Raw genomic sequence first — 22405 nt, 5'->3', positions numbered from 1 at the left:
CATATTAATTAAATGTATACGTTAATACATTGTAAGGTTTTGCATTATGAGACAAAAGTGTCAGTGTCTTAGATTGGGCATAACCTTATTATTTCATAAAAGTTGTTGGTGGGTTTTCTAGGTATTCAGATAAATCAAATGATAAAGGATTATTCAGTTTTAGTAAGGAATAATAATAATAAAATGTTTTGGGAGTTAAACTCAAATTCTTAGAATGAACTCAAAATAGCATGAAAATAATATACTAGGTGTTCAACTCAACAAGGAAACTTGTTTACCACACATTTTAAAGTTCGTACATTGCCGTCCTTGCATATCCAACTTTTTACAGCGGTACATTCCAGCGCAATTTTCAGCCATGGGCAATCGACATTTGTGCGTTTCGCTACATTCCAATAGGATAGGATTGATATATTTATCTCAGGATAGGGAAAAGCCGATAAGACGGCTTAATCAAAACCATGGCCTCTCGTCCGACTACCAGTCTATTTCGGGTATGGGATTAGTTAGCCCTTTATTTCGTTTTCTGATGAACGGCTGTGTTGTGGAGGAAGCCGTCACCGGCAAGCGGTTACATGAACCAACTTGCGGCGGCGGATTCCAACAAGCCTCTAGCACTGGGCTTCTCAAATATTTGTGCCAAAGATGTGTAGAGCAAACTTCAAAACTCCGGTTTTTCTAGAAATTTTACTTCGACATCCTTGAAACGCGCACCTCCTCGGCGTTACAGTTTTTTTCATATAGTTAAGGGCAAATATGAGGAAATTATGCTAATGATCCAAAATAAATAGTGAGGTGCGGTCCGATTCGAATACTCGGAAGGTCCAAATTGTTTAGATTAGTAGCCCTGCATAGGTCGTCAAAGTGATCCGTGCGGAGCCCCAGGGCTCCTTGAAAAAAACATTGGGGGACCGCGAGATATTCGATTACCTTTCAAAACACTGACTTGGTTAATTTTGAAACTGTCCAAAGAAGCAACGAGAATATCGGTCAGATACAGAAGACTTATCGATCGAAAGTTAGGGGATCCCCAAAGCAGCGCTCTTACTCCATAGTGACACCTTGTGTCCCATCACCAATTAAAAAATAACTCGCTAATTATACGACATAATTCATCCAAAATCAATAGGTTTCTGATCCGAGATATGATGAATGCATATTCAATTTGGAGCGGATTCCTCCTCGCCTTCGTGAGATATCGCGTGTATCTAACAGACAAACAAACAATCAGACAAATACCTATCAGCATACTTACCGATCTCAAGATCGATAAGTAATAACAGCATTAATTAATAAAATTTAAGAACATTAGCGCCGAAATATGGCAACTAGGCGGTAATTCGAATGGGACATTATCTATACCAGGGCTACTCAACTGGCGGACCGCGGTCCGATTCCGGACCTTTCGAGTATTTGATTAGGACCGCACCTAATTCTTTATTTTGGATCATTAGCCTCACTTTTAAAATTTCATTTTATAAATAGACTTTTATTGCTTTGAATATATATGAAAAGAACTATAACACCATAACAAACAATCTTAATTAGCTAATAATCATTAGCCAGTCGAGGAAGTGCGCGTTTAACAATTGCCAAAATATAATATCTGGAAACACCGGACCGAAATAATTTAGAAGTTTTGTATGCGGACCTTCGGTAAAAATAGTTGAGTAGCCCTGATCTATACGCATCAGCCAGGATTTTTAAAAGTGAAGAGGTTCAAAATTGGATTCCCGAATTTCCCGAAAATTCTCGGCCAACATTCTTCGCGATTAGACCACTCGTTAAAAATACTTTTTTTCAATGGATAACTGGTTTTCTGTCGCGCAAAATATTCAATTCATGTCCGATGCGAGCATTTAAAATGTCTTGTCGTAATAATCTAATTGTGGTTATCGCTACCTGCCTTTGAGTCGAGAATACGATTACTAAAATGAAAAAATACGATTACTATTCTAAAATAACATAAAAAAAACCTGCTAAACTGCAAACTATAAATAGATTGAAATCGTATTTTGGCAATCTTGAGATTCGTTAAATTTTAGTTGTTCTTTCAGCAATCACAATTATTTTTAAGCAAGATATCGCCATTACAAAAATCCCAAGATCGGCGTAACCTCAATGAGTACAATCTACAATTGCGCAATCCTTGACCGGTGCGGGCATTTCAAAATGCCTTGTTTATTGGATTAATTATGTTCAATGTAACCTGAGGTTGCGTCGACTTACGACAATATAAAATCATTACTCGCCAAAGTTAGCACGGCGATATGCAGACATGAAATGAAAAATAATGAAACAAAGTCAAGTAAACGAAGCTCTTGTGGACTTCCGTATATCCTGAACAACGCTTCTATCGTCAGAGGCTAGAAGGAATGTCGTACTCCCCACAAAAAAAAAAACATACCTATTACCGGAGCTGGTAGTTTGATTAAGATATTTGTGACCGTCCAGATAAAATCTTAATCATGACTGATTGTGTGGAAGATTATAGCGATTTAGCGAATACCACAAATTTTAGACGTTCTTGCAACACTGATCCCGCATTAGCTCAGGTCTGCCACTCAGATTATTTTCAAATTCCAAGATAAGCAAGATACCAGTGGTTCCCAAACTGAGGTCCGCGGATCTTTTAAGGTCCTTGAAGCACTTTCGGAGGGTCCGCGAAACAAATCTGTAATATGGCTAAATAGCTTGATAATACAAAAATTAAGTGCTTAAATTTGCAAATACACATTTGCCGCCTATCGCTGCTTCGCAATCACCGCTGGAGACACTGATTCCTCACTTTCTGTTTCGATCACGCTGCCCCATTGTGATGCCACATAGCCGTGGGCCTGTGATATCACAGAGAGAGTTCAATTCATGCCACCACAAATTTACTAACTGCAGAGCTGTAGCTGACGCTGCCCTTTTGCACGTTTACCAAATATCGAAACAGACTGGATGTCACACATGTCATTAGAGTTACGCTTTATTTCTTTCGCTCAATTACTATACGCCGCATTGATTTTTTGTTGTGATCTTTTAATGTTTTGTTTTAGTGCACAAGGCCGGGAATCATTAAAAAAATTGCAAGGGTCCGTCATGGAATTTTTTTCAAAAAGTTTGGGAACCACTGATCTAGACAAATTACGAAGGATTGAAATTAATTTATTTCGCAATAAAAATGTGCAACAATGTGGCCGTCACGGTTTCTCTGCTTTGAAAAAGGTAGGTGTGTCGTTTAGGACGGAGCACATACATAAATTCTCTGCGTTCTTTCTGCCTTCTGATGCAGTGCACCTATGGGAATGGCTCTATCAAACACGAGTCGAATTTATCTCAGTACTCGGCAATTATTAATGCCTTATAAAGTTTGTACAACAGGTAACAGATAAAATTGAGAATACAAATTATAAACACGCAAACGAAATATGGACAAAAATCCAATGCGAAAATGTGCCGGTTGTCCACCAGTTAACTGATCAATTAATTACTCTCTAGGGCAGGAGTGAGCAATTACTTTTCTGAGTGGGCCACTCACAAAAAATAGATCTGGTTACTGAGCCAGATGCATAAAAACCCAACATGTAAAACTATGAAATAAAACAGTTCATTGACATAAGCCAGGCTGACGTTTATATAATAATAAAAAATACATTCGGGGTCATCGTGATGTTATTTTCATCAGAATTTTATATTCATAAAATCTATAGTCTTGATTTCAGCAGACACAAATGAGCTATGTGAACACTACAGTGGGCCGGATCCAGCCCGTATTTTGCCCACTCCCTGCTCTAAGAGATGTCGAGGTTACTTACAAGTTACAGCATTGTCATATAAATATTGTGTCAAATGGCCTTGTTTTGCGTAGAATGTTAAAAACATCCATTTGCATGCTACTCATAGTCAGCAATTATGTTTTAAGTATTACAATCTACATTTTTACCATTTTATCATTCACTATTAATTAAATATAGGGATGGTTTTATGGTCCCAATTGCCATTTTAATGGCCTCCTGCGCACAACGTTAATATTAGGATGACATAAATAACAGCCAATGCAAAGGATAGGATTTTCATACTCTGTTCAGAATGTATGAAATATGCAGTTGGCTTAATCATATCGTAAACCACCCCCAAATAAAAAGAAATTTTACTCAAAAAAAACAAACAGTAACATTGAGTTTGTAATCAGGATTTTACATACACATATTCTCGGGTTGATTACCGATCTGTGCAATACAGTAAAAATAGGGGTGTTTTATAACAAAAATGGGCGGTCCAGAAGTGAGTGCGCTAATATGGAAGTATATTCAGTTGGCTTACACAGACAGTCCCCAAACTCGTAACAGAACTGAAATAGGAAAAATCGGAGTAAACTAATGGCATAACGCCCTAACCTTAACCTGGTACACACTACGGGAGTAACCAAAAATGAGACTAAGGCATGTCAGTACAGTGCCTCTGTCTTTATTTATTTGTACCACTCTATTGATAAGTGCTATATTCACACAAAATATGGTAATGTCATTTTCAACTGGTGTCCATCTTCGGATGAGAACATGCCATCTTTAAAATAGATAAGAGAAATGACGTTTTTTTCTTTCCCACTGAAAGAGAGAAATAATAGATTATATAAATAGAAAACCAATTGAACTACTTTTATCCAGAGTCAAAGATGGCAGGTTAAATATTTTCTGTAGCTTTGACCATTGGGTTTGAGTGGCTACCTGTCGTAACCTGTGACATTAACAATAACATGCTATGGAGTTTATAACTATCGGTAAATGTGAATGCCAAAAAAAAAATGTCCGGCGCTGCAAATGTCTCATCTAAATGGAATTAAATATTTTAATTCATCAATATAAAACATACGCTCAACCCAACTCACAATTAATTGGAAAAATATCAATGTACAGGAAGCCCAGTTTCTCAGACACAAGCAAGCCATACATCATGGAATCGCTATTATACTGATAATTATGTCATAATTTAAATAAAAACTATATCCTAGAAAATTGGCAAAAATAAAATTCGTCATGAGAAACATGGAACAGCCTGAGTCAGATTTTGATTGGGGGATAAAAGTGTGTATCATTTTAATAAAGGTTGATAAGCATTGATTTAAACCCATACCCAACATGAACTTGTAACCACATTGAAGGCTATGATTAAGACGCTTTAGCTTCTTTCCCATTCCCAGATAAATATGGAATTTCTATCTGGTAGATTTTCATTCAATGCGACTGCTGCCCTCAACTAATGTATTATAAAAATTGTGTCCAGACAAAATAAACTACTAAAGTGTAAACCTCATGGTATATATATATATATGCATCTTTCAGATTTGTAGAATAGCAAACACTCATGCTCACCTTAACACATTTCTCTCAGTAATTCTCTTCTGTTGAGAGGGGTTCTTCTTGGAGGGGAAAATTGGAAGAGTTGATTGCCATTAACTTGAGAATAAATTTCTTCTAATTCTAGGCTTAGTCATGAGGTTTTCTATTTTTAAAACCCTTTACCAAAACCTATGTACGAGGTGTGGCTAAAAAGAAACGAGACTGACGTCACAGATTGCGCAACACGATTAACCATTGGTAATCAACACTTTTACAGTGTGGTGTAATATGTGTTCTTTGTTCAACAGCTTTTTTGACACAATATCGCAATTATTTTTGCTCTTTAGGAGTCGTAGGTGAATGTGATTAATTGCTTGTTGAAAAAAAAATTGCCGTGCGAGATCTGATTGAGTTTTTTGGCGATAGGGGGTTCAATTGCAGAATGACGATTGGGCAAAGAGTTAACATTAAATTTTGTGTCAAACTTGGAAAAATGCATGTCAACTGGGCAACATTTAATCGTTGAGCTTTCTGCTCCTCAGTCAACAGCCTTGGCACCATTTTGGCACTCACCTTTCACAAGCCAAAAGTGTCAACCAAACTGGTGCGAACCGTTTTTTTTTGTCTTTTCCAACTTCGCAATGACGCGAATTGTTGAGCGACGGTCGCTGCGAATCAACTGCCTTTCACAACTGAACTCACAACTGATACCTTTTCGATGTTGGTATCAGTTGTGGAAGTGCAAGGCCTTCCTGACTTCGAATCATCCTCCACATCCTCCCTGCATCCCACAAATCGCTTGTGCCATTCAAAAACTCTTGTTCTGGACATGGAAGAATCTCCATAAACATCACACAATTTCTTCAAAGTCGCAGTCGCCGTTTTTCCAAGTTTGACACAAAATTTAATGTTAATTCATTGCTCAATCGTCATTCTGCAATTGAACCCCCTATCGCCAAAAAACTCAATCAGATCTCGCACGGCAATTTTTTTTTCAACAAGCAAATAATCACATTCACCTATGGCTCCTAAAGAGCAAAAATAATTGCGATATTGTGTCAAAAAAGCTGTTGAACAAAGAACACATATTACACCACACTGTAAAAGTGTTGATTACCAATGGTTAATCGTGTTGCGCAATCTGTGACGTCAGTCTCGTTTCTTTTTAGCCACACCTCGTATCTGTAATCTAACCTGTATCTGACAAGCAGTTTCAATGACTACTGGTACCTAATAAAATAACTTATTACTCGTATCAAATATCAATACTACTAGAACTTACCTAATCAGAAGTGAGCCTTTACTTTTCATGACGCAACAGACTCTAGAAGACAACTCGACTTTTACCTAAACTTAGAAAACCTAATCGATGATTCTTGTGTGTTAATCTCAATCATTTTTAAAGTTTCACACTATTTTTGTGATTTTATCTCATTACCAGCGATAATCATCTTAAACCTAACTAACTATATATTTATTGATATATATTCTATACATGTATATTTACTTAAATATAATATTCATTACTATTCGGGTGACTCGCCAATACTGTTCGTAATCCTGTTTGTATTGCTTTCAAATTATTGTTATTCTAACAGCTGATTCATGAAAAAGCCTTCCACCCTATATTCTGCATCTTGTCAATAACATATGTCTTATCTGGCCATTGTTATGAGATCTTACCTACCCACTAACAACATACAGACTCCTGGACAATGAGATGGTTTGGGGTTTAATGTTAGGGTTAGAAGAACTAATAATTGCAGTGTACAGGTGCCAACAGGCAGTAGCTAGCTATGTCTGTATGTGTAGAGCATACCCATGTCCTAGACATTTATATGTATTCGTATATTATCATTATCGAAGAACTGCCAGGGCAACTGAAAATCGAACTCATAACTCAAGCTGTCTTGTCCCCCAGAAATCTGTAGAATTACTATATCAAATAATCGCTCAATCAGTATTCAATAACATACCATTGAAAAACGGATCCTTTTCAGATAGTTATAGTGAATTATTTTGTTAATCAAGTGTTTTTTGCCCACCTCGAATTCCTAACTATGCAATATTCTGATATTAGCAAAAGCTTACTTACAGTTTCTCTGTATCACAGTCCTTTTCTGCCACTGCATGGTCTTTCACAGTTGAGTATGTCCTAGGAGTATGACCTAGCAGCAGGATGACCCGACCCGCCTCCGTATTCCAGTTTTCAGAATCACTGTCAGTCATGTTGATGTAAGAGTGTGTGAAGTGCGAAATGATGTGATGGCCGCTTGCAGTATAACTTTACCTGAAAACCGAGTTCAAATAATCGATAATCCTTGAATTGAATAAAATTAATGAATTTAAGCTGGTATCAGCCTATCATTTGTCAATATTAAATTAATTTCTCACAAAACTGCAAAATGCAGAGATACGGTACGGTACCTGGAAATTGAGCATAACTCGGAATAGGATTTACATATTTATCCCGGGGGAGAGGAAAGCCGATAAGACGGCTTAATCATATGGCGAACCACAGTCTCTTGTCCGGTTACCAGTCCAGGTTGGGTATGGGATTAGTTAGCCAGTTATTTGTTATCGGAAGCATGGACTTGATGGTAGAGGAAGCCGTAACCGACCAGCAGTTACGTGAACCACCCCACTGGAGTCCAGCAATCCTCTCGCACATAATCATCCCCGCATGGGATTCGAACCTGCGAACCCACGCAAGGTAATCAGAGATGCGGTGGCAAGCATATTACTAACGCTTAGCACGATGCGCCAAACCTCCGAGCCATTAATTTTAGATTTCAAAATAGAAAAAGGGGTCTGTATGTGCTAACTAACATACCGTAAAACCGGCTAACTTCGGATGCCTTGTAACTTCGGATGAAATTTTCAATCATTCATATCTCAACTAAATTTCGTCGTATTGCGCTTCTGTCGGTTTCTATAGTAAGGCCTTACATATCTGAATCTGCCGTAGCCTCCAATCGCTCGATTTGATTTTTTATCATTCGAAAAATCGTATTTTACCAAAAAAATGACACCGTTTTTTCGAGCGGCTCAAATCGTGACTTCTACAGACGCTACCTTCGTCAAATCACCGCCAAGCGCTAGAGAGCGTACACAATGTATACAAAAAAATACAGTGATCACAAGGTGTCGTACGAGATTCGAGTGAAATCGATTATTTTGATTTAAAAATTACATCAAAATATCGACGTTTTGATGATTACGTACAGCGTGACGTCAACGACGCAAATCCCGTTCTCTCTCTTCGTAGCCGACGTCACTTTGCGTAGCTCGTGCGTTACTCGCTGCGACATTTGAACGCCAGACATCGCGGCGCCCAGTTTTGTGAAATTTAAAAATTATGCTTATCCATGATCCTAGTTACTAAATCCTACAAAAACATCACTATCGTCTCAGTCATATGTTGTTTATTTAAAAATATGGGTATGCATACGCTTAATGCATATGAAATTTGTCGATTTTTGTTTTTGCATACTTCCTCCGACACCGATAGATACCGTAGCAATTGGTAATACGTTAGGCCTGAAACATGTATCTATACGATCATAATGATTAGATATGTCTGTTTATGATCGGCAGATGATAATAATATCTTTAACAGGTGAGCGTAGAACTCTACATACATGCACACAGCAGGAGGTTGGACCACATACAGGTGAGGCGCAAAATGAAAAAAAGTGGCAAAGTTTCTTTTTGCCGTTTTTATCCGTTCATTGTCATTTGACTTTATTAAGTGAAACGAAAGCGAGGATCGAAAGTCACACCGGGCAGGAACCTCTGCCGAGCCGATCAACGGGGAGCTCTGAGAAAATCAGAAAATATGAAAAGTGATAATCAAGACGAAACCTGCTCTGCTTGTGGATTATGGAATGATCCAAATGGAAGTACGGAAATTGAGGATGAATGGGTCGGTTGCGAAAGCTGCAGCGAAACACATTGGTTCCACAAGAACTGTTGCAAAGACCCGTCTAACCCATGTGGAAATGATTACAATTCTTGATTTTGCCAGCGTTTCCTTCAATTCATCTGTTTATTTTTAACTGTCGAATTTTTGTTCATACCTTACTTGTTCCATATTGCTTTTTGATTTCAATTTTTACTTTTGCCAGTGTTTCATTCGATTCATCCGTTTATTTTTAATTGTCTAATTTTTGTTCATTCTTTACTTGTTCCATATTGCATTTCAATTTCAACCTACACCAGTGTTAGGTACTTTCAATTCTTCCGTTTTTTTTTTTTTGTTAATCCTTTTCTTGCATTGAAAATAAACGATCATAAAAGAACGAACTAGCATTTTGCAATAAATTAGGAGTAGTTAGTGAAATATATACGAGTTATAATAAAGGACACAAGAATAAATAGTTAAGCTTCGCGAAGCGGCAAGAGTAACGTCACGTACAAACGTCAGTATTCAACACGCAAGACAGGTCGTGGCGGCGTAAGGTCTATTCAGCGACGTTGTCACGCGTCATTGCTTACGCAGACATTTCTCTCTCACGACGAGTTGACGCAAAGAGAAAAGTGGCCATCCGAAGTTAGATAATTTTAGAATAGACGAATAAAGACAATAATTTCAATGAAAAAAGGCTTTGATGGATATGGAACCGACTTTATCAAGACGAGAATAGCCACAATGTATTATATTCCAAATTTGGCTTCAGTTGAACAACATGCGGCGGAGATATTGTTCAAAATATAGTGAAATCATCCGAAGTTAGCCGGTTTTACGGTACCAACAAAAAATGCAAGCACAATTTCCAAAACGAAATAACTTTTGATCTAAGCTTTTGCTTTAGCCCAATAACCCATTTATTTATTTATAAGCTCTTTACAATTAGCCGCTTGGATGGTGGGACTACCAATCGGCTTACTGGCTCAACACAGTACCGGTACTGCAGTACCGGTACCGGTACGGTATCGTAGCAGCACGATCCATATTTTTGTACTATCAGTAACACAAACAAACCATATCCAAATATCAATGATACCGGTACCGTATTTTACTCACATTTGTATTCATCTCTGAATTACGGAGCCGGTACAGACTTATGAAAGGTCAAATAGTGATGCGGCACTTCATCCATTTTCGGTATTGTTCAATCAATCAATCTCAGGCTCTTAGGCTGTTAGGCTCTTCCTCGTTGTGTAGTTATGTTTATATCAGGTTATCTCTTTTTTTTTTTTTTTAAATGGATCCACAATGTGGATTATTCAATATGTAAATAATAAATAAATGAAATATAAATAAAGATATATTGTGTACCGTAAGTGAACAAACATATATATCAGGTTATCTCTAATAGCTTCGGCGGACTGATTTGTAATTAACTTGTGCCGGTACCGTACTTGTTACAATGTTCACCATTAATTAAAACATCACACGCGCAGATGAACCAGTAACCATGAAATGAAAATTCAGTAAACTGTAAGAAGACCTTTGACCCTAACTTATAGTTGCCAAATGTTACAGGTACAATATATATATTTTAACCTAAATCCATACCTTAATCAACTTCTAGAGACCCATTCATGACTTAATATTTTAGTGCGTTATAACAGTTTTATGAAATTCCAAAAACAGTTCCAATCGAAAAAGTTATTCGGTCACCAGTCCATATCGGATACCGTATGCCCGTATGGGATTAGTTAGCCAGTTAATTGTTTCAGAGGTATTGACTTGGCGGTCAAGGAAGCCAAACCGACCAGCGAATGAGTGAACCACCCTGCGGGACGAGGAGTTCAGAAATCCTCTCGCAAATTATTATCCCACTCGATTTTTAAGCCTGCGAACCTACGCAGGGCAGTCAGAAGTGCGTACGGTGGCGAACGGTCCTAACAATTAGCACGATACGCCACACTGCCGAGCCAGTGGTCGGAAAACGTTATGAAAAATTAGCTCGAGGAGTTTGTTGAGATTCACTCATTCTCCCACACCTGGATTAACAACATGCACATGAGACAGGGTGACTGAGATCACAAAACAGTATCGCACCGGTAGGCCAGTACAGTAAGGCTACAGTATCTGTACAGGCTACCATGTCTAGGACAATTATGTATTGTACACGGATGTCATATTCAGCACGGATATTATTGTTGGGCCCAATCATTATACTCCATTTTGTCATACACTTATTCTCATTAAATTATGGTTATGTTTCCAAATAAATTTTTATATGCTGTCAATTCGAATTATTGCAAGTTGTATGGGTTATGAGTAATCAAGGCTGGGGCTCTGCTTCAGGATAGGATTTACATACTTATACTAGGTGAGGGAAAAGCCGATAAGATCGCTTAATCACATGGCGAATTACGCCTCTCTTCCGGTTACCAGTCCATGTCGGGTATGGTATCAGTCAATTAGCCAGGTATTGTTTTTAGATACATGCACTTGATGGGGGGTTAGAAGCCGTTACTCACCAGCGGTAACGTGAACCAACCAACGACGGCGAAAAATCGAGCAATCGCACAAAATTATCCACGCATTGGATTCGATTCCTACGCGCCTAAAAAGTTTCTTGTGCTGCATTTGTCAAAACCGGCAAGACTACGACAAGATAGGAATTTCACCTACACGAATCAATCATATGTCGGTCGTATAACACCTTTCTGGAACTCTTACGCACTTGAGACTTTGGTGCCATATATATAAAAAGTAATATTAATGTAACGAATGTCCTATGGTATCTGAAATTGAATACGTTTCAGTATACATGTCTTCATGTGAATCGATTTCCTTGTTTATATCCGTAACAATGAGCAACCATGAGATAAACAATGACAAAACACTCGCAATTCGTCCAGCCGCCTGGACAGATATCTGAGCAACATTTGCTCCGTTTTCGGTGTTTGCGTGTCACTTGTCAGTTTTTAATTGTGTTTTCAAAATCTAGTTCTGAATCAAATAACTTAATATTCATAATGACTTCCAATGAGCTTTAGTTTAGTTATGATAATCAAAAATTAATCTCGCAAAAGCTGCTGCATACTAACCCAAACTGTAAGCTGCACGTGGTCGAATAGTTTTAATAAAAAAATGTTTTTGAACATGTAGGCTATACCAGATTTAGGCTTACCATACGTCCCGATTTAGGCGGGACAGTCCCACTTTTGAACATCTTGTCCCGGCGTCCTGACCGTTCAGCCAAAAATCCCGCTTTGGCATTGAGCCAGCCAGTCAGCACGATACACGAACATTACCAATTACTGAATGTGGATGCGTGGTTTTGTTTGTTCCGTTGTTTTAATCACTACAATTTGTTATGTGTAGTGAGCTCCGTACGCCAGAAGGGTGCTTAACTTTAACGTAAATTTCTTTCTATTTTTTGAACTGTAACCGATATCCAGACAGACAGCGCATCAACTCTAATGTCAAATCGGTAAATTTGAAATTCAAAAAATCACAGCTATGGTTTTTGGAGGCGTCCCGCTTTGGGTAACAAAAATATGGTAACCCTAACCAGATTGTAAGCGTCAACTCTCGGAGACACTCTCAAAATATAATTATCGCAATAATGAAGTATGTAGAGAATTTATTCGGGGTCAATGTTCGACGAAACATCCATTCACTGTTATTGAGGCCTAATTATGAATAATTCGAATGAATTTTTAAAATATTTCTTATGCCAACGAACATTTATTGAGGTTTAAGATGATACTTGCGAAATTTTATTTTAACCGGCCAACATTGAGGTCTGTGTCTCCCGAGCAACTCGAATTTAACACTGATGCACTACCGAAGATTCGTCTATGGACGGAGGTGACAACAAGAAAGCAATGCTTCGATATATGGACACGAAAGCCAATACTTACGATCCTATCACATGACAGATTTTGATCGCCAGTTTTAGCAAATTAAAATTGTTTGTCGGAAGTTTAAGTTCAAATATTTCGTCCGAAGTCAGGCAATGCTATGGCAATTCAAATTTTTTGTCCTAAGTTGGGCAATTCGATGGTTCTGGTGAATGGAATTTCAAACCAGACATTTAATATGCTTGGCGCTTACGGTATCAAAACTGGTATCTTTTATATTTTCCCTGTTTATATTTCAGCAATAGTCTTGTTTCCGAAGCTTTCCTTATAACAATAAAACTCGCGACTTACCTATACCTCAGTGCGCTGTTTTAATTTTATTGACATCATCGAACACAAAAATACGAATTCCATGAATTTTTGAAGTACTGTAAATAAAAGCGACAACCTACTAGTGAAAAATACAATCTTCAACCACTGAAAATTTCAAAGCAATAATTACAGTAGTTGACGAGATAAGGACGAGGACAAAAATACCAACAAGAAAGATAATAACAAGGGCAACAACAACATAATAAGAAAAACCCCTCCACAATTTCAATTCTGGTCTGTCTAAATAAACTGACAAGTATAAACGATTGAACTGATGAAGTTGATGAACATTGTACCAAACTAAAATGCGGTATTAGATAGTGTGTTAAAACAGTAAATTAACGACAAATAGATATAGAGTCTATTTATCGAATCGTTCTGCTTCACATATACAATAGAAAAAGGTTTTGTTTCGCTGAGTCATCTTCACTATTACTGCACTAAAGATACTTTTCGTCGCTGTGGCTTTTACGAATCGCTTTTCAAGTTCCAAAAATTTCGCTTCCGCTCAAAATAGGGTCATACACAAGCAGCTACTTTTATCCGGAAAAACCGGACATTGGTTCGACCTTGTTACTTAATTTATTACACATCACGGAGAAGAAAATTCATTGCACGGTGGTTGAGATGGGAGCTTGGGACTTGTACCCAAACTGTGTAATCTACAACGCAGCGAGTAGCCAAATATGCTGCGAAAATTAACAAAATTATTATTAAACATACACATGCAGCTACTTTGATTTGGAACAACCGAAAAACTTCTGGAAGTTTACCTCTGAGTTACTTGTAGGATTGCAACTAATCCTTATGGTCAGTTAATTTTGCGACTGTGGTAAATGTTTAATTTCAAATGATTCAACGAGATCATAAAACGCAACATTGCAAAAATATGGGCGATAAAGATATATATATAGTGTAGCGAAGTATATTAGATTGAAAAACCTTTTTTGCCGTCAAAACGAAACTTCAAATTATAGACTTATATCTAGCTAGCTATACTCTGTTAAACTCTTCCAATTTTTTTCTCATCCTTTTCATTTTTATTTTGTCATACTGCTGATTTCAGCATTGCGCAATGGATAATTTGGTTATTTGGCAAAAATGTTACTAAAGCTTGGCATAACGATCAATTTTTCTCTATTATAAAAACGAACCCAAACAAATTCATTCAGGCTTTTCGTAAAACAACATAAACCTGTTTATAAAGCGGATATAATGAAGCTTAATAGACCCAGCTTTACTTGTTCCACACTTGGCTCACGTTTTCCCCATGTCCCTGATACATGACTTAACTATGGAAGCAGCATGTTTAAGACCCACAATTGCAAATCTACTCGAACTTAAATTAAAAAAAAGTTACCAATAAGATAAACTGAAGAATTAGCAAACATTTTATGCATCTCTAGAATGCAGTATACATTATTTCTCTGCCCTCTTCTACGCATTGAACGGTTATAACAAGCATCATTTAAAAATTAGACACGATTAAAACTTCAAGATTGGAATCGCTCGTATATTCTTTATCGAATCTATGAGAAAATCTTCGAGTAAAATTTCAATCCAGAATAGGATCGCACGTAACTCTGAAATTCCATTAAATTAGGCCATTTTGTAGGGATTTATATGCCAGCTGGCGTTTTGACTGTATAAACGACTAAGAAACGTAACGCTCGAATAGACACAACTTCTAGACGTTTGCTACTTTGGTCCAATGCATTTGAATATAAAATATGACACACAAAGGGTACACCTTTTCGTTAAAATCCGGACTTTTCTGTTTTGAGCGACCTATATGCAGTTTTGAACCTGCCTGCGAGTTCGAGGTGTAAAAGGCTTTCTTCAAAAACCGTTATATTCCGAGTATGTAATGAGGCAACATACCAAAACAGATTTCATTATCTACATTTATTCATTGCAGACCGAGAACTGAGTCTTGAAAAATTAGTAAATTTGGCAGCTATGGATACTGACGCTTCAACTTTTATTTTGGATACAAATCATTAATACAAGATCGTTAGCTTCATTTTATAGTTACCGCACGCAAATATTGCTAAGTTTGTTGCATAAATTCAGAATAAATCAGGTATTTTTAATTTGTAAAATGTATACCTAGCCAATCGATTATCGACCGTTTAATTAACTCGTATCTTATTGATCAATTTTTCATATCAGTTTCAATTTTTTTTTATATTCGCACGGGATAATAATTACAACATGGTGAACCGTTCAAGTTGCAGGCAAATAAACAAACTCGTTATATTTTGAATTTAGTAACTGATAATTTTGAAAACAGTTTACTTTCACTAAAATAGCCCATTTTGTTTAGGCATTAAATGTCTGAAATCACCACTCCAATTTACAAAAACCATATTATTATGACGCTTACTAGAATTATTTTCAGAGTTCTCAGATGCCAGATGCAATTTACAGTCTAAAATTGCAAACAATAACGGCAAATTTTGTTATAAAAGTATTTTTCGAATTATCAGTTAGGAAATATTTTTGTATACTTGGAAATATTGAAGACCCTTATTGGAGAATAGAAATATCTCATACTTGCATATAGAACAAAAGGTTTTCAAATTTGAAGGGAATTAATTACTCCTCATCTGAACTTTTTATGGAATAAATGGCTGAATCATCACGCGAAGGTAATTTCAAAGTTAATATTTTGTATTTATTGATAAACATAATTATTCTTGCATTCAATGTTTATTGTGCGTTCATCAATCCACCACTGACAGAATCGCTACTGAAAAGATTGTCATTTGCAAATGTATCGAAACGGGCGTTATCGTCTTAGCGAATTTTGCATGAATATTCTAAGTTTACGGTCGTATGTGCAAAAATTTCAAAATGAAATTCTGAAAATTTGTGAATGTGTGCCTAGCAGGGCCGAATCATGCCTTTCAGAGGCCCTAAGGACTTCCAAATTTTGGTTTTCTATATATAAAACCAAAATAATAATGAAACTGATGTTCTTTATAAAAACCAAAATAATAATGAAACTGATGTTCTTTATATGTTATCGCTCACCGCTTACCTATTTCCCTGAACTGCTTGCGTAAAGATAGGGTAGGTTGATTTCCTACAGCTCGATCTACCCTGTGGGGTTTCAACCCAGCCTGATGTTTGACCACATCTCTACGCTTCCTCTGTTCCACCGCTATTCACTCGGTTCGGAGTCTTACTTTATCAATTAACATCAAACATGCTGCGTTGATTCGAAGCACATGTATTAATGCCTCATTGGAAGGCGTTCATATGGGACTACCATGTGCGTTTCTTCAACTAGGATAAGATTAGGGTAGGATTTACATATTTATCACGGGGGAGAGAAAAGCCGATAGGACGACTTAACCACATAGCGAACAACGTCCTCTTGTCAGGTTACCAGTCCATATCGGGTATAGGATTAGTTAGCCAGTTATTTGTTTTCGGAAGCATGAACTTGATGGTGGAGGAAGCCGCAATTGACCAGCGGTTGCGTAAACCTGCGAACCCACGAGGGTTATTCAGAGGTGCGGTGGCGAGTGTAATCCCAACTTTTATTACGATGCGCGGTTTTCTGAAATGAGGAACCCTGTTGTTTGTGCGTTCCATATAAAAAGCGAAAAATTTAAAATTTGGAGTCTTATCGCTGGTCCAATGAGATTATAACTCATAAATATGATTATAATTATACTTGTATCCCTTGAAACGCAGTTATGCTAACGTAAAGATGCTCTGGCCGAGTTCATTTCCTATTAAAAGTTTAAGTTCTTATTCAATATCGTTATCTGTTCTACACTGTATTTTTTCCAAGTGCACGTAGTTTTTACTGTACGATTTTAAACACTTGGCAACGATTCAATTTGACGTTTTTGTGCTTGCCTAAATAAAAGCTGCATTCAATATAATATAAATATTGCGCTGTTTTCTAATTCTCTACTATTATTCAGCATCAAGTACACTTCAAATCTTGATTACATCACACATACCATATATTTTATTTATATATATCTGCTCTGCCGTCATAACAAAATTGAAGCTTACTTCCTAAAGCGAATAATATTTATGTGGAATTTTTGAATGTATACTGAATTCCAGAATCGAAAACATTTTTCGGAATAGTAAAATATGTCGGTGTATTCATATATCAATATATCATCATAATCCAAAAAAAGTGAGTGCAGCACCGATGGAAATTTAAAAGTGAATGAGAAGGCTGTGAATACAATCGACTCTTTAACTTTAGTAATTACGGTATAGTTTTCAGCTTGGTTTTTTAAACTGAACGCCCAGTTGTCATCTTTCTAGACGTAAGGTGCAGTTGGATACTTGTGGGGAATTTGTGAGAATATAGTTTACCAACGGTGTTCCAAAAATTCTGAAAAGGGGGATATTTTGACACGGTAACCCCTCTGGTGGCTGCGCAGTACCCAACTCCAGCTCAGAGTTCTGACGCTCAGTGGAAATTGCATTTTTTCCAAGCAGAACTATAAATGTCAGGAACTATAGATTATCCTGTGAAGAATCGAGTCACTACTTCTACTAATAAAACTTTTCATCATTTTTTCCAAGATCCATCTAGAGGTGTTGATGTTAAAGGCGGGGATTTCCGCGGCTCAGTTTTGGGCGATAAGATTGTCAACAAGACCGTTATCAACAAATATGAACAAGGTAATTTTAAAAAATAATCAAAAGTGGGTATTGTGATACGCATTTATTATTATATTTTATGGTTTTAACATTGTGTATCGTTATAATTTACTTCGATTCCGACGATAATCCAACGGCATATATATACGTTGTAATCTTAGAAGGGTAAAATTTATTTCGCGTTGTGATAACTCAGATATTTGTATAACTAGCATTAATTATAAATTACTACTCATACTGTCGCCTTGGAGTGACCCAAAATTTGGTGTGTTGAATATATATGAAAATTTTCCTGAAATTTTGCATTTTGAAATATAGTAACCCCAGCCTATACTGTCATTATGGAATCTTTACCAACTGAAGTTGAAATGAAATGTATTTATTTGGTCATTTACTTATTTTCACAGCGTCTACAAATACGTATGGGGTCGAAGGTGAGATTCAATTGTAAGCCTAATCGATATTTTAGCACTTTTTATCTTCAGCATATTTTAGCAGTTCAATAATACATAGTGTCAGTGCAAATGCACATAATGCTTCTGTTCAACAATGAATAGTGCTGTCGCAACATTTACACTTGCACCAAGGACATTTGAACTAACGTGCTTTAGCACCCACGTACATTTAGAACCATGAACATTCGCACTCACGGGTATTTGCACTCAAGAATATTTGCATTCATATACATTTGTACCCAAGTACATTTAGAACTATGAACATTTGCACTCCCAGGCAGTTGCACTCAAGGATATTTGCATACACGTTCATTTACACCCGTAAACTGCACTTGAGATTTTAGCATCCGTGAACAATTGCATCCATAGACATTTACATCCACAAACATGTGCACCCATGGACGTGAGCAACTCTGTATATTTGAACAAAATGATATTCTAAAATGCAAGTTGTAAAATCATGAGCCAATAAAATAGCAACGTAATTAAAACATAAACAAAGGCATAAAGAGCGTTGTCGCAGAAATTGCGTTGTTTGGAAACTGAATTAACATTCATTCGAAGTTCTAAGAGGTGGGCGTTTCTAGACCCAATTTACGCCTTGCGAAGTACAGGAAGAGACAAATTCATTCCTATTGGGCTATGTGGATCTCTAAGTGCTTCTCTGAAAAATGTTATGGTTCACCTTTTTTTAACATGGATTACATGAGTTTTTCCCATTTTATAACGTGGAAACAAAAGTCCATGAGTGGACCCATGGGTTCTAAAACATGCAAGTTCAAATGGTCCTGGTGCAGTTTATAGGTGCAAATGTTGTGTCAGTACTATGTATCATTCAACAGATTAGAATAACAAAAGTCATGACCTCTTCACTGTTTTGCTATACATAAACCAATGAGCATTTATATAGGCCTACCATTTTTATGTAATTCAGTAAATTTGAAAAAAAAATTGAACCTAGTAGTTTAGTTTTTGTTAGTATTTAAAATGAAAATTCGGATTTACTTGCTATCCTAACAAAAAAAAGTTTGGCTCGGGAAGTTAAATAATTTGACAATATTATTTCAGTAGTACGGTGAATTTAAGAATTTATATTCTCTTACTTTTTAAATGGTACTTGTCAATTGGCATCATTGGGAATGGAATACAATACGCTTCATACATTAGCAAATTGGATTAAATCACGCACGTGTAATAAATCTTTATAACCAAGACACTGGAGATAATTTCCCAAACATTTTATTGACAGGACCTAAAATTAGTTTAACACGGAAGTTAAATCACCTAAAAAAGGAACGTAACTTCGTCTTTTTGTGTTTACTCTGGCAGCTAAAACAACGAAATTCTAACAGACTGGCAGAGAACTGCCGTTGCGGGACCGCGGAGCAGCGGTTGGGAACCATTGCTGTAAAGTAACTGCCTTTTGCAATACATTTATTTTCAATTTTCTGTCATTTCTTCTTTTTAGGTCAATTCAACTTGATTCCGTTCATCGCAGTTTCTGAAGAAAACCCCATTAGCGTTGATTCGCGAATCTTTCGCGCCACCTTGCGTAGTAAAGTTGTTGGTGATCGCGAAATTGCGGTTAAAATCTTACGCGATGGCGAGCGCGAACGACGTGAAGCGCAAATTCATTTTGCTGTTCCTCATCATGTAAATATTGTCGAGCGCTTGTTCACCGATACATTCAAGTATCACGGTCAGTCGTGTATATACATCGCAATGGAGAAGTGCGATCCATTGAATCTCTACGATTATATTGAGTCGGAAATCAAGGAGAAGATTCCCTTTGACGCCGATAAATACATATCTTTCACGTTTCAAATTGCTCTGGGGTTAGATTTCCTTCACAATAATGATGTTCTGAATCGGGATCTTAAACCCCATAACGTGTTGCTTATTGGGAATGTGGTAAAACTTTGCGATTTTGGCCTTTCGAAAATAATGACCAGTGGACGTGAATTCACAGTTCAAAGTATGGTTCAGCCTGGTACTGATGGCTGGCGTTCACCCGAGTTGCTCAAAGGCACCAGGGACATTGGCAAAGGATCTGATGTATATTCTCTTGCGCTGATATTCGGATATGTTTGGTCGCACGGTAAACACGTTTTCGGATATGATCCCCATTCTTGGAATCACTACATAAAACGAAATGAAAATTTGAACATCGATCAACTGCAAATACCAGATCGCGATCATGGAAAGTCTTTGCTAACCACGATGCTGAAGCAAAATCCCTCTGAACGACCAACAACTTCGGAGATCTTGCAGCATGATGTCTTCAAACAACACGGTTCAAGTAAACCTGTTTTCAATTTCAAATCTAATGAATGCTAAAGTTCATTTGGACAGTGTTTTACGTTAGATCAGATTTTAGCGAAATCTGTTGAAATGGCAGATAATTTATATTACGCACATCGTGTTTTTGTTTATAAAGGATACCTAAAGAAAAACGAATCTGTTGCCATTTATGCTAGTATTACCAATACGTTTCGTGACTCTGCCGAGGAAAACAAGGAGTTAGCAGAAGGTAAATTGATACTATTATTAACTACATAATTTTTCAACCTCTTACGGCGAAACTGCTTTACGCTCTAAAAGATTTTTATTGAATTATATAGAAGTAAATAAACATAGCAATCCGTGAACTTACTTGGGATTGAAGTGATATACTTGTGATCTATAGAGATTTTGGAAAAAAAAAATTCTGGTACAACAAGTGGCCAGAAGGTAAATCCCGATACATTACATTTACAAGACGAATTTTAGGACAATTCTATCTTCGGTTCAAGTGCAAATGCACTAGGCTTAAACACACGCCTAATACTGCGCCCATAAAAACTCATTTTCACTCATAAAAATTCTATATGACTCAGATTCGATCAAAACAAAAGAGATTGAAGATTGGATACATATTGACGAGAGTCAGATCGTTAAAAAGAGAAAAATTCTGGCCACAGACTTTGTGAACGTGTGGATAGGTATATTGATTCTAGATTGCGCATATGTTTGAAACCGAACTTTTGTTTAACCAATCACAATACAGATATAGAGGAATCAGGCGCGTATAATACATACGGTTGTAATCTAACTGTGTGGAGCGGGAGTGCAGGCATTGTTTGCAGTTGACGAAAAATTCGTATATCCAACGTAAAGGGTTTACCAAACAACCGACAATTACTCACTCGTTTTCATGGTTTTATTTAAATATCGCAAGGCCATCGTGAGTAATCACACATGAGTGAGACGCCAGCTTGCAGTAGATGTTACTTATAGGATATCCGTTGTCTGAACTGAACAAACCAATTGAGTGAATTTTATCGTAAAATAGAATTACAATTTGGAAAACTAATACAACCATGTGAAAGTCTATATATGATTTTTGTGACAATTTTTTGAGCGAACTCAATCATAATCACCAACTTACTATTAATTATATAATTTATATCTTTATCTTTTCCCCATCACCTTATTGTATTTGTTCACAAGGTAACTTCGGTAATCAAAACGTGATGATAAAGGCGTGGAAACCAGAAAGTAAGATTCCCGGGACTGATTTCGAAAACGAGTTCAACATTTTGAAAAGGCTGACTCACAAAAACATTGTGAAATTGTATGGCGCGGTAATCGGTAAGCAAACAACAAATATTATTCAATATTAGTAGGCCTTCGTAATCATTTCACAGCATTACTGAACCTTTGCAAATTTGAAAAGTCTTTTAAAGTGTGTTATTATATTTATGAGAGTTGAACTAATTACATGACGACTATTAGAAATTCATTGTAGGCTGTCACTTTTTATTAACTTTGTAAAAGTGAAGCTATGACAAATGAATTTTAATA

At 36.8% G+C, this 22405-nt stretch overlaps 2 protein-coding genes and 1 long non-coding RNA gene across 4 annotated transcripts; 2 read left to right on the top strand and 1 right to left on the bottom strand.

Annotated features, from left to right (window-relative positions):
- Positions 1–4435: 4435 nt before the first annotated feature.
- Positions 4436–10692, bottom strand: LOC144411765 (uncharacterized). Of its 2 annotated transcripts, none has more exons than XR_013468876.1 (3): positions 10609–10692; positions 7423–7617; positions 4436–4595 (listed from the first exon to the last, which is right to left on the bottom strand). It is a non-coding gene; the product is annotated as an uncharacterized LOC144411765 (long non-coding RNA). The 2 variants fall into 2 exon arrangements; XR_013468866.1 differs by lacking the exon at positions 10609–10692 and adding an exon at positions 10354–10524.
- On the top strand, positions 8576–9542 carry LOC120341191 (uncharacterized). Its single transcript, XM_039409663.2, has 2 exons — positions 8576–9000; positions 9080–9542. Exons 1-2 carry the CDS (start codon positions 8904–8906, stop codon positions 9343–9345), a joined length of 363 nt encoding a protein of 120 aa, XP_039265597.2. The 5' UTR covers positions 8576–8903; the 3' UTR covers positions 9346–9542.
- Positions 10693–15959: 5267 nt separating the features above from the next.
- LOC144431213 (MAP kinase-activated protein kinase 2-like) lies at positions 15960–21575 on the top strand. Its single transcript, XM_078119050.1, has 6 exons — positions 15960–16117; positions 18030–18128; positions 18515–18541; positions 20031–20861; positions 21000–21092; positions 21439–21575. The coding sequence occupies exons 1-6, from the start codon at positions 16096–16098 to the stop codon at positions 21573–21575; spliced, it is 1209 nt and encodes a 402-aa protein (XP_077975176.1). The 5' UTR covers positions 15960–16095.
- The last annotated feature ends 830 nt before the right edge of the window (positions 21576–22405 follow it).

This window comes from Styela clava, chromosome 2 (assembly GCF_964204865.1).
Source record: "Styela clava chromosome 2, kaStyClav1.hap1.2, whole genome shotgun sequence".
Taxonomy (NCBI): Eukaryota; Metazoa; Chordata; class Ascidiacea; order Stolidobranchia; family Styelidae; genus Styela; species Styela clava.
Note: the sequence above shows the minus strand (reverse complement) of the source record. Positions and strands in the feature narration are given on the sequence as shown.

Excerpts from the sequence above, each read along its gene's own strand:
- LOC120341191 (XM_039409663.2), top strand. The coding sequence starts at position 8,904 with ATGTCTGTTTATGATCGGCAGATGATAATAATATCTTTAACAGGTGAG. Across the intron at positions 9,001-9,079 it reads GGAGGTTGGACCACATACAG|TGAAACGAAAGCGAGGATCG; the intron begins GTGAGGCGCAAA and ends GACTTTATTAAG.
- LOC144431213 (XM_078119050.1), top strand. The coding sequence starts at position 16,096 with ATGGCTGAATCATCACGCGAAG. Across the intron at positions 16,118-18,029 it reads GGCTGAATCATCACGCGAAG|ATCCATCTAGAGGTGTTGAT; the intron begins GTAATTTCAAAG and ends ATTTTTTCCAAG. Across the intron at positions 18,129-18,514 it reads TATCAACAAATATGAACAAG|CGTCTACAAATACGTATGGG; the intron begins GTAATTTTAAAA and ends TTATTTTCACAG.